This window comes from Oncorhynchus clarkii, chromosome 9 (assembly GCF_045791955.1).
Source record: "Oncorhynchus clarkii lewisi isolate Uvic-CL-2024 chromosome 9, UVic_Ocla_1.0, whole genome shotgun sequence".
Lineage (NCBI taxonomy): Eukaryota > Metazoa > Chordata > Actinopteri > Salmoniformes > Salmonidae > Oncorhynchus > Oncorhynchus clarkii.
The window spans coordinates 20,839,298-20,851,049 of NC_092155.1; the positions used below are offsets into that span (position 1 = coordinate 20,839,298).

At 44.1% G+C, this 11,752-nt stretch overlaps 1 protein-coding gene across 1 annotated transcript in view; it reads left to right on the forward strand.

The window, feature by feature from the left end:
* The window catches only part of LOC139416071 (nectin-4-like), a 31,302-nt gene extending 22,386 nt beyond the window's left edge, over window positions 1-8,916 (forward strand). The window contains exons 7-12 of the mRNA XM_071164325.1: window positions 3,397-3,548; window positions 3,814-3,973; window positions 4,085-4,160; window positions 4,558-4,620; window positions 4,782-4,961; window positions 5,235-8,916. Coding sequence (XP_071020426.1) covers window positions 3,397-3,548; window positions 3,814-3,973; window positions 4,085-4,160; window positions 4,558-4,620; window positions 4,782-4,961; window positions 5,235-5,678 — 1,075 coding nt within the window. The 3' untranslated portion in view covers window positions 5,679-8,916. The remainder of the gene's footprint in view (window positions 1-3,396; window positions 3,549-3,813; window positions 3,974-4,084; window positions 4,161-4,557; window positions 4,621-4,781; window positions 4,962-5,234) is intronic.
* The last annotated feature ends 2,836 nt before the right edge of the window (window positions 8,917-11,752 follow it).

Here is an 11,752-nt window from a genome sequence, read left to right on the forward strand (position 1 = left end):
TACATGGTCTGGAAGGTATTCTGTGGTCCTCATGCTAACTCTAACCACCTGTAACCCCACAACACACTACCCAATTAATGTTTATACCATGCTTACTGGAAATGCAGCTATTTTAGACATCAGCTTGTAAATATTTTTGTCAATTTACTTTCACCTTGCAGAGCTAGGGTTTGGAAGCACATCTTGGTGGAATGAGATTCTGCACCACAGGAGTTTGGTGGCAACTTAATTGGGGAGGATAGGCAATGCCTGAAGCAGAATTTTTGGAATGGTATCAAATACATCAAACACGGGGTTTGATGCAATTCCATTTGCTATGTTTCAGCCATTATTATGAGCCGTCCTCCCCTCAGCAGCCTCCACTACAAGTACCACCTACAAGAAAACACACAACAATACACAATTTAACCACTACACTTAATTGCATTGATCTCTATTAGACTGGCTAGCTATGCATACCTAACATGGACCTTTCAATACTGTCAGCTTGCTGTTATCTAACTAGCGTCACAAAATTGACAGCAAGATTGCTAGCCAGCTGAGACTGGCTGAGAACCAACTAACCAACCATAGATTTATACACATTCATCATTGCCACCAACAGTTAGCTGTATGGACAATTCTATTTTTAGTAACGGAGTGTTTTCCAGACAAGGGTGGAATAAATGGCTACCAAATTGACACTTTTTTAAAATACATTTTTTAAATTATTATTCATAATACAAAAATCAACTTACATTTCTACATCAAAAATGTCTAGCAAACCGAACACGGGTATTAACAATGCTCAAACATACAAAAAATATAGATAAAATACAAAAGCCAAATTGAGATACTTTATTTGGTAACATTAGCTATCTTACGTCAGCTAACGTCAGTCAAAGATATAACAAATAAACAAACATGTTTACTCTGCTGAAGGTAGTTAAGTTACCAGTCCAGCAGTGACCACCATGGCATAGGCGAAATTGATTGACCGTGTGTATACTGAAAGATACAGTAGATAGCTATATGATTTAGCTGATTGGCTTTCAGAGTTCAATACAGGACTGCAACGTTAGCTAGCTAACTTATCCCGCTAGGCTAGCAAGCTAGCTAACGTTAGGTCACCTCTAATTGAGAATCTTCTGTTTTGTTCTGAAGGGGAAAAAAATGTATGGTATCGCATCACTTCTCAGCTGTCATCGAAATGGATTCCCCATCAGTTCAGCCTGATAATCTTTAGGTCACCGCATCATTCTTGATAGCCGCAGAATCAGGGTGAGTCTTGTAGGTAGAATGGTGAAATATGACGCTTGTTTGTAATTAGGACAGCCAGGCATAGAACATCACACGGGCATGAGGACAAACAGTGAAAAATAAACGTTTTCTAAAAAAAAATCTTGCCTAAAGAAGTCCTGAGATTACTGTGTGTTGGTCGTTCGAAGTAAACAACACCATTATTCAAGTTTTTGTGCACGTCTCCTCTACCTAGCGTGCGTGCGGTATCAGTATTCACTATGAATGCCGGACTTTGAGGTTCACTATGAGCAGACCAATACACAGGGAGTCGAAACTTCCCGATTCTACCAGTGAAACGAAAATGTTCTAGCTTGTAGTTTGGATAAATGTGATGTTGATGATATAGTAATGACTATATGTCAAGGTGAAATACCCCTTCAATAGTTGCCAAAGTTCCCGGAGCATGTAGTACAGTGGAGGCTACTGAGGGGAGGACGGCTCATAATAATGGCTGGAATGGATGGCATCAAACAATGTGTTGGATATATTTGACCATTCCACTGAGTCCGCTCAAGCCATTAACACGATCCCGCCCTCCCCAATTAAGGTGCCACCAACCTCCTGTGAGGTTTTTAAATAAAGGTTAGATAAATAGTAATACACTTTTGGTTCAGGGACAGTTCAAATGGAACATCTATCTCAGATATATTGTCATTCACGGTGATGATTGCCGACAGTGCTAAAGTAATCCAATGAAGGCAGAGACAGCTGACTGAAGTTCTTGGTTTTTCACTTGAGTAATTTTTCTGGCAGCGTTTGGAAGGCATCCTGCTGTTAGGTGGATTAAACCATTCTCTGGGTGTGGTAGAGGGTGGAGGTAAAACTTACCATCTATTGAAAATTAATAATTCTTAATAAAATTAAAGATGGGCCTTTAGGGAAAGTGTCTCATGTGTGTCAGGCTGTATGTCTGGTTAGATTTATAGAAGTTATGATTGAGTATGATTAATTATGTTTTCTATATTTTTATATGTGTGGTTTACTAGATCGTGTGAGAAATTTGTCACCAAGTCTAAAGCTGTTAGTCACATTAACACACCTACAGTAAGGTGTGTTTGCGTGTGAGTAACAGATATATACCACACACACGAAAGTACAAAGACACAAGACACCCCCCCCCCCCCACACACACACACACACACACTGACTCACCTCTATCTCACACTTTTATACTTAAGACCCAGATCTCTTTTTTACATTCAATCTCTCCTTACTTGATCACAAACTTTCGTACTTATCCTAACACACACACACACACACACACACACACACACACACACACACACACACACACACACACACACACACACACACACACACACACACACACACACACACACACACACACACACACACACACACACACACACACACACGCCCGTTGCAGTGGGAAAACCAGTTTCCTTCTTTGTACTTGTCAATGCAAAGCAGCAGCAGAAGTAATAACCCTGCTGTCATAGTGTCGTGTTGCAGCTTGTGCAAGGGCAGACAGAGGAGACAGTTTCACAAGAGGGAGGGGAGGGGAAGGGGGGGGGGTAAAGGGAAGAGTGTGGGCCACGAAAAGGAGGGATGAAAGACAAGGAACTGGGGAAGGGGAAGAAGGAGTGGGGAGGTATGGGGGTAAGGAATTGGATTTGTTTGGAACATAATCATGCTGTGTGATCTATATCTATATGCAAAACTGTACGGTTCCTGTTTCTGGTTCCTCCTGCTCAAATGGGGGTATGTTCAAAAGGTCCAAAACACAGCTCAAAGCTAGAGTAGTGGTCAGAAAAAGCCATTTTAATGAATTTGTTGCGCCCACAAATTCTTAGTCATGTTTTTCTTTATATCACTGTTGTGGTCCTTTCAGGGAAGTGTGGTTGGTGATCCATAGTCAATATTATTTTAGGGCTGTGTTGCTATGATATTGCGGTTAGTGTTGTTGTTTTGAATGCAATGTTTTGTGCGTTACTGATGGGTGTGTTAAAGGGGTGCATTCAGGTTCAATTAAGTACCTTGTGGTGTTGTTGGGTGTTTATAGAGTTATGGCATTCAGACCATTATTGTAAGATATAAACAGTACTGTTCTGTTAAACCCAATGTTAAGTGCTATAGTATTTCTGTTATGTGCAGAAAGGGCAGAGACCTACCAGAGGGCGTGACCACAGGGAATGGATCCTTGCTGTTTAATCGGCCCCTCATCCTGACGGACGCTGGCATCTACCAATGTGTGGCCATGAACTCTGTGGGGGCGGATAACGCAGAGGTGGAGATCACTGTGACAGGTAGGTTGGGCTATCACTCATGTTAGAGAGTGATATTGAATGAGTAATAATTGTCTTACTTTAGTCCTGGATATATATGTTGTATTTTATTTTTCATTTATTTTTGTATCCTGAAACAAAATTCTGTAAAATACCTTTGTTCTGTTAAACAAAGAAGTTTAGCTAACAAAGACAGTTTATACAATCACACACACATTTTCAAAATGATGTGTATTTCTGTATCTCTTTGAATATGACATCACTTCCTATTGTCCTTCTCCCTCAGAGTTGCCTCAGAAGCAGGCGTCGTTCGACAGTCTCCTGATGGTAATAGTGGGAGGAGTGGCCGGAGTACTGCTTCTAGTCATGATCATCATAGTCATCTCTGTGACCCGTCACCACAAACGCAAGAACAAGAAACTGTCGAGGGAACTCACTGTGAGGAAGTATGTTTTCAAACTTTACAGTAACTCCCCTAAAATCGTTATAGAATCTTAAGGATAAATGTTACGCCGAAACAGTAATTCCGAATATTTTACAATGCCTCTGTCTCTCAGGGAGGAGATCAGTACTCTCTCCAGACAGGCATCTTTCAGGAAAATGAACTCAGTCAGTATGGACACTAGAGGACAGGTAGGATATTAAATCACCATATCTTACAGTATGTGGCAGTGGAGGCTGGTGGGAGGAGCTATAGGAGGATGGGCTCATTATAATGGCTGGAATTAAATAAATGGAACGGAGTCAAACATATGGTTTTCATGTCTGATACCGTTCTATTTATTCCATTCCAGCCATTACAATGAGCCCGTCCTCCTATAGCTCCTCCAACTATCCTCCACTGGTCTGTGGTCTAGGCATGCTGTCATTCTATAAATAAATACTAGCACTTCCATGAGCATTATCTATTTGCTTGAAGTTAATATGGTCATTTTTTTCTCTCTCTCCCTCACTCTATGTCCCTGTCTCATTCTCTCCCCCCTCCCTCCCTCTCTCCCTTCCCTCTCTTTCTTATCCCCTGTTCTTTTAGACAGAGGAGGATATCCCTCTCAGAGTGGAGGGGACACTGCGGACCAGTCTGTCCTCCGTAGTGGTCAGTCTCCATTTCACTCTTTCTCTGCATGTGAGGGAGACCTCTGATTTAGCCTCCAGATGCATGGCCGCTAAGTTCTGAGCTGCGCAGGGCAGGCAAATCTCATTCTAATTTTAACATTTGTTTAAAGTGATCTTTTTCTCCCTTTCCTTCACACACAGGAGCAAGGGCGCATTAGGAAGAGTCGATCTACTCTGGTAGGGGGCGGGGGGCAAGACTACCTGGGTCGACCTGTTCTGTACAATTCTTCACGAAGAGGGAGGGAGAGCAGAGCCATGGACAGAGAGGAGGAGAACAGACTTAGGGTGGAGTCAAATGAGCAGAACAGCACCATGTCTTTGGTAAGTGTGTGTGTGTGTGTGTGTGTGGGGGGGGGGGGGGGGGGTGCAAAATTCAGAATATTTTTTATAAATTCACTGTTCTTTCAGAAATCATAGTTGCAATTTCTGATGCAATGCTAGACTTGAGGCATCACAAATGGCATACTCAATTTCTTGTAAACCTTTTAAACTCATAGGTTTAGTAGAGATTGCTAGAGATACTCAAATGATCTATAGTTATGGATGAGTCGTATTTTCCTTTATCTAACCACATATTTACCACTTGTCTCACAGTCAAACCATCTCCACCCCCCTCTCCAACCCTCTCCCTTCCCCATGGAACAGTCCGTCGAGCTGCTGAGGTCCCTGACCGGCAGTGCCATCATCCCAACGGAGTGGGGTTTACATATAAGACAGGGGCCCGGTAGCAGGAACACCCACTCCCCTCTCAGTTGCAACAACCCGCCCATCACAGACGACGAAGACGAGGATGAAGGTGTGGAGGGGGAGTGGGAAACGTGCCCGAGGATGAGTCCGTTGGATCAGGGGAGGTCAGAAGACCAGGACAGCAAGACCAACAGTTCTCAGATCTCAGAAGTAGAATGTGGACTCAACCCTCACTTCCAGCAGAACAATGGAACATTGAGACCCAAACCGCTCCCCAAATACCAGCCCAATGGCATCCTCCTCACCTCATCACCACACGCCTCCTTCATCCACAAGGCCCAGATTGTATAGGGCGGTAGGGCTGGGTAAGGGCCGGTGACATATTCTACGATGAGGCACACTTTGCTACACAACACCACTCTAACAGTGCTTTGTATGTGATTGGTTGTGACTGTTTGGGATACAAGGTCGTTGGTGGCATACCTCGGTGGCAGCCAGTTTACCTACTTTTCACTTCTGAAATATACCTCCACCTTCGCCTCAAGCGCTCAGACATTTATGATCAGCAAGTAAAGCTTCTTTCAAGAAAGACTCCTTGGCGTAGAGATACAAATATGTAACACATACATATCACAGGGGAGACGCTGGACACGCGTGATGTCAAATTAAAAGCACCTGAATGTCAGGTTGGACATAGACAGACCAAAGTAGTCTTTATATCACAGCAATAATAATCCCTCCAGGCCCAGGAAGCATCCAACTGAGAGGAACTAAGAGACTGCCGTGCTTTATTATTGTAAAGCTTTTTTGCTACAACGACTTGGTGACAGGACTAAGGTGCAAGATTAGAATATCAACTACGCACCAATAGAGCCTGCCTAGTGGAATCCATGTTGGCGAACTTCCACCCTCCTTCCTTCTAGATGAGGATACATCCCGTAGTGTTCTGTTCACCCTAAGACGGAGTCCATCTTTTTGACTTGACGTGTGGGAGGAGTTTATCTGGAGAATACCCCTCCTTGCCATGAAACGTGGGTGTGCACAAACTTTGAACTCGCTGTAGTCTAAGATGTCAAAAGCTGAAGACTGCATTTTAGACAAGAGGTTAAAAAAAAGCATCTGACACCTGAGCACAGTGAGAGCCTATGTGTAAATGAACTAGAAGTGGGAAAAAGTATTGTTCTTCTATTTTCTTACGCCACAGACAAGATAACTGCAATATGCCTTTGTTTGTATGAATACAGTAAAAATAGCCTTTGCTTTGTAGGCCAAAATAGTATTATGTTTGAATCTACTGTATTATAATGACTTGAGTGCGGCCAAAATGACACCTTATTCCCTACATAATGCACTACTTTTGACCAGAGCCCTATGAGCCCTGGGCAAAAGTAGTGCACTTAGATAGGAAATAGGATGCAATTTCATGCTGTACATAAGTGTTTCTTTCATGCCATGTTCCTGGGAACATCTTACTGTATTTCACAGGTTTGTACACATATACTTGTAATTCAGTGGAGGCTGGTGGGAGGAGCTATAGGAGGATGGGTTCATTGTAATGGCTGGAATGGTATAGATGGAACGGAGTCAAACATGTGGTTTCCATATGTGCGATGTGTTTCATACCGTTCCATCATTCCTTTTCAGCCATTACAATGAGCCAGTCCTCCTATAGCTCCTCCCATCAGCCTCCACTGCTGTAATTGTATTTTATGCACAGGCTTCCATGTATGAAACGTTGGACTCACACACACATTCTTCTTTAGGAGAGCAGTGGTATCATTCCGTGGTTTTTAACTCTTTTCCTTTGTATAATACTGTAACGCTATCTCTAAGTGAATGTATTACCTACATGCACTGAGTGTACAAAACATTATGAACACCTGCTCTTTCCATGACATAGACTGACAAGGTAAATCCAGGTGAAAGCTGTGATCCCTTATTGATGTCACTTGTTAATCCACTTCAATCAGTGTAGATGAAGGGGAGGAGACAGGTTAAAGAAGTATTTTTAAGCCTTGAGACAATTGAGACATGGATTGTGTTTATGTGCCATTCAGAGGGTGAATGGGCAAGACAAAATATTTAAGTGCCTTTAAACTGGGTATGGTAGTAGGTGCCAATGAGTACTGGCTTGTGTTAAGAACGGCAATGCGGCTGGGTTTTTCACGCTCAACAGTTTTCAATGTAAGTAGTCCGGGTGGCCATTTAATTAACTGTTCAGAAGTCTTATGGATTGGGGGTAGAAGCTGTTAAAGAGCCTTTTCGTCCTAGACTTGGCGTTCTGGTACCGCTTGCCGTGCGGTAGCAGAGAGAACAGTCTATGACTTGGGTGACTGGAGTCTTTGACCATTTTTGGGCCTTCCAATGACACCGCCTAGGTACTGGATGTCAGGAAGTTTGGCCACGGTAATGTACTGGACCGTACGCACTACCCTCTGTAGCGCCTTACGGTCAGATGACAAGCAGTTGCCATACCAGTTGGTGATGCAACCGGTCAGGATGCAACCGGTCACTTTTCGAGGATCTGGGGACCAATGACAAATCTGTTCAGTCTCCTGAGGGGGAAAAGGTGCCGTCGTGCTCCTCTTCACAACTGTCTTGGTGTGTTTGGACCATGATAGCCTTGATAGCCTTTCAAAGCACCTTATGGCTACGGATGTGAGTGCTATGGGTCCGTAGTCATTTAGGGAGGTTGCCTTCGTGTTCTTGGGCACAGGGACTATGGTGGTCTGCTTGAAACATGTTGATATTACAAACTCAGTCAGGGACATGTTGAAAATGTCAGTGAAGACACCTGCCAGTTGGTCAGCACATGCCCGGAGCACACGTCATGGTAAACCGTCTGGCCCCGCAGCCTTGTGTATGTTGACCTGTTTAAAGGTCTTACTCACGTCGACTACGGAGAGTGTGATCACACAGTCGTCCGGAACAGCTGATGCTCTCATGCATGCCTTGAAGCAAGCATAGAAGTGATTTAGCTCGTCTGGTAGGCTCGTGTCACTGGGAAGCTCGTGACTGTGCTTCCCTTTGTAGTCTGTAATAGTTTGCAAGCCCTTCCACATAAGAAGAGCGTCGGAGCCGGTGTAGTACGATTCAATCTTAGCCTTGTATTGACACTTTTCCTGTTTGATGGTTCGTCAGAGGGCATAGCAGGATTTTTTAGAAGCCTCCGGGTGAGCTGAAATAAAATATTACAGATATGTTCCATTATGCACAAAAAGCTAATTTAATCAGAAGCCAGCACATTCCTGTTAGTGAGCATTTCTCTTTTTCCAAGATAATCCATCCACCTGACAGGTGTGGCATATAAAGAAGCTGATTAAACAGCATGATCATTCCACAGGTGCACAATAAAAGGCTACTCTAAAATGTGCAGTTTTGTCACACAACACAATGACACAAATGTCTCAAGTTTTGAGGGAGCGTGCAATTTGCATGCTAACTGCAGGAATGTTCACCAGAGTTGTTGCCAGAGAATTGACTGTTAATTTCTCTACCATAAACCGCCTCCAATGTTGTTTTAGAGAATTTGGCAGTACGTCCAACTGACCTCACAACTGCAGACCACGTGTATGGCGTTGTGTGGGCGAGAGGTTCCCCATGGTGGCAGGAGGGTTATGGTATGGACAGCCCAAAATCCTGAGGCCCATTGTGTCATTCATCCGCCGCCATCACCTCGTGTTTCAGCATGATAATGCACGGCCTCATGTCGCAAGGATCTGGACACAATTCCTGGAAGCTGAAATGTCCCAGTTCTTCCACGGCCTGCATACTCACCAGATATGTCACCCATGTATGACAGCGTGTTCCAGTTTCTGCCAATATACAGCAACTTCGCACATTGAAGAGGAGTGGGACAACATTCCACAGGACACAATCTACAGCCTGATCAACTAAATGCGAAGGAGATGTGTCATGCTGCAGAAAGCAAATGGTGGTCACACTCACACCAGATACTGACTGCTATTCTTATCCACACCCCTATCATATCTGTATTCCTAGTCATGTGAAATCCATAGATTAGGGCCTAATTTATTTATTTCAATTGACTGATTTCCTTATATGAACTGTAACTCAGAAAAATATTTGAAACTGTTGCATGTTGCGTTTATATTTGTTTTTATATTTTTGTTTATATCAACCCGGGTATTTTTTTTAGATGACAGACATTATCAATCAAATGTATTTACAAAGCCCTTACATCAGCTGATGTCACAAAGTGCTGTACAGAAACCCAGCCTAAAACCCCAAACAGCATGCAATGCAGGTGAAGAAGCATGGTGGCAAGGAAAAGAGCCTAGGAAGAAACCTAGAGGAACCAGGTTGTGAGGGGTGGCCAGTCCTCTTTTTGGCTGTGCCGGGTGGAGATTATAACAGAACATGGCCAAGATGTTCAAATGTTCATAGATGACCAGCAGGGTCAAATAATAATAATCACAGTGGTTGTCGAGGGTGCAACAGGTCAGCACTTCAGGAGTAAATGTCAGTTGGCTTTTCATAGCCGATCATTTAGAGTATCTCTACCGCACCTGCTGTCTCTAGAGAGATGAAAACAGCAGGTCTGGGACAGGTAGCACGCCCAGTGAACAGGTCAGGGTTCCATAGCCGCAGGCAGAACAGTTTAAACTGGAGCAGCGGCACAACCAGGTGGACTGGGGACAGCAAGGAGTCATCAGGCGAGGTAGTCCTGAGGCATCGTCCTAGGGCTCAGGTCCTCTGTGTGTGTGTGTGTGTGAGAGTGAGTGCGAGAATACTTAAATTCACACAGGACACCGGATAAGACAGGAGAAATACTCCAGATGTAACAGACTGACCCTAGCCCTCCGACACAAACTACTGCAGCATAAATACTGGAGGCTGAAACAGGAGGGGTCGGGAGACACTGTGGCCCCGTTGGACGATATCCCTGGACAGGACCAAACAGGAAGGATATAACCCCACCCACTTTGCCAAAGCACAGCCCCACAGCACTAGAGGGATATCTCCAACCACCAACTTATCATCCTGAGACAAGGCCGTATAGCCCACGAAGATCTCCCCCACGGCACAACCCAGGGAGGGTGCAAACCCGGACAGGAAAATCACGTCAGTGACTCAACCCACTCAAGTGACACACCCCTCCTAGGGATGGCATGGAAGAGCACCAGTAAGCCAGTGACTCAGCCCCTGTAATAGGGTTTGAGGCAGAGAATCCAGAGGGGAACCAGCCAGGCAGAGACAGCAAGGGCTGTTCGTTGCTCCAGTGCCTTTCCGTTCACCTTCACACTCCTGGGCCAGACTGCACTCAATCAAAGGTCCTACTGAAGAGATGAATCTTCAATAAAGACATTATCGTTGTTGATAAAGCCATCTGTCATCAGGCAGTAACTCGGGTCAAGCTAATTTTTGGCTTATTTTTCAAATTGTCATGTTTTGTTTCTAAATGCCTGCACAAGAGTGAAGGATTCCCGTCAGAGAGTAACGGGTTAATGTGATTGGATGTTAATTATTTGACTAGACTACCTGTACTTGACATTGTGTTGTTATTTCGCTGACCACTAGATGGTTTAATTTTTATTTTTGGCAGTGAAACTAGGCTATTCAGGCGATAAAAAAACCTCACCCAAATGTATAGCCCTGTTGGAAAATATAAATGTACTGTTTGTTTATATTTATATATATATATTTATATATATATATATAAACATCCCCTTTTCAGGACCTTATCTTTCAAAGAAAATTTGTAAAAATCCAAATAATTTCACAGATCGTCATTATAAAAGGGGTTAAACACTGTTTCCCATCCTTGTTCAATGAACCATAAGCAATTAATGAACATGCACCTGTGGAGCGGTCGTTAAGACACTAACAGCTTACAGATGGTAGGCAATTGAGGTCACAGTTATGAAAGCGTAGGACACTAAAGAGGCCACTGACTCTGAAAAACACCAAAAGAAAGATGCCCAGGGTTCCTGCTCATCTGCGTGAACGTGCCTTAGGCAAGCTGCAAGGAGGCATGAGGACTGCAGATGTGGCCAGGGCAATAAATTGTAATGTCCGTACTATGAGACGCCTAAGACAGCGCTACAAGGAGACAGGACAGACAGATGATTGTCCTCGCAGTGGCAGACCACGTGGAACAAAACCTGCACAGGATCGGTACATCCGAACATCACATCTGCGGGACAGGTACAGGATGGCAACAACAACTGCCCGAGTTACAACAGGAATGCACAATCTCTCCATCAGTGCTCAGACTGTCCTCAATAGGCTGAGAGAGGCTGGACTGAGGGCTTGTAGGCGTGTTGTAAGGCAGGTCCTCACCAGACATCATCAGCAACAACGTCGCCAGACCAGACAGGACTGGCAAACAGTGCTCTTCATGGACGAGTCACGGTTTTGTCTAACAAGGGGTGATGTCGGATTCGCGTTTATCGTCGAAGGAA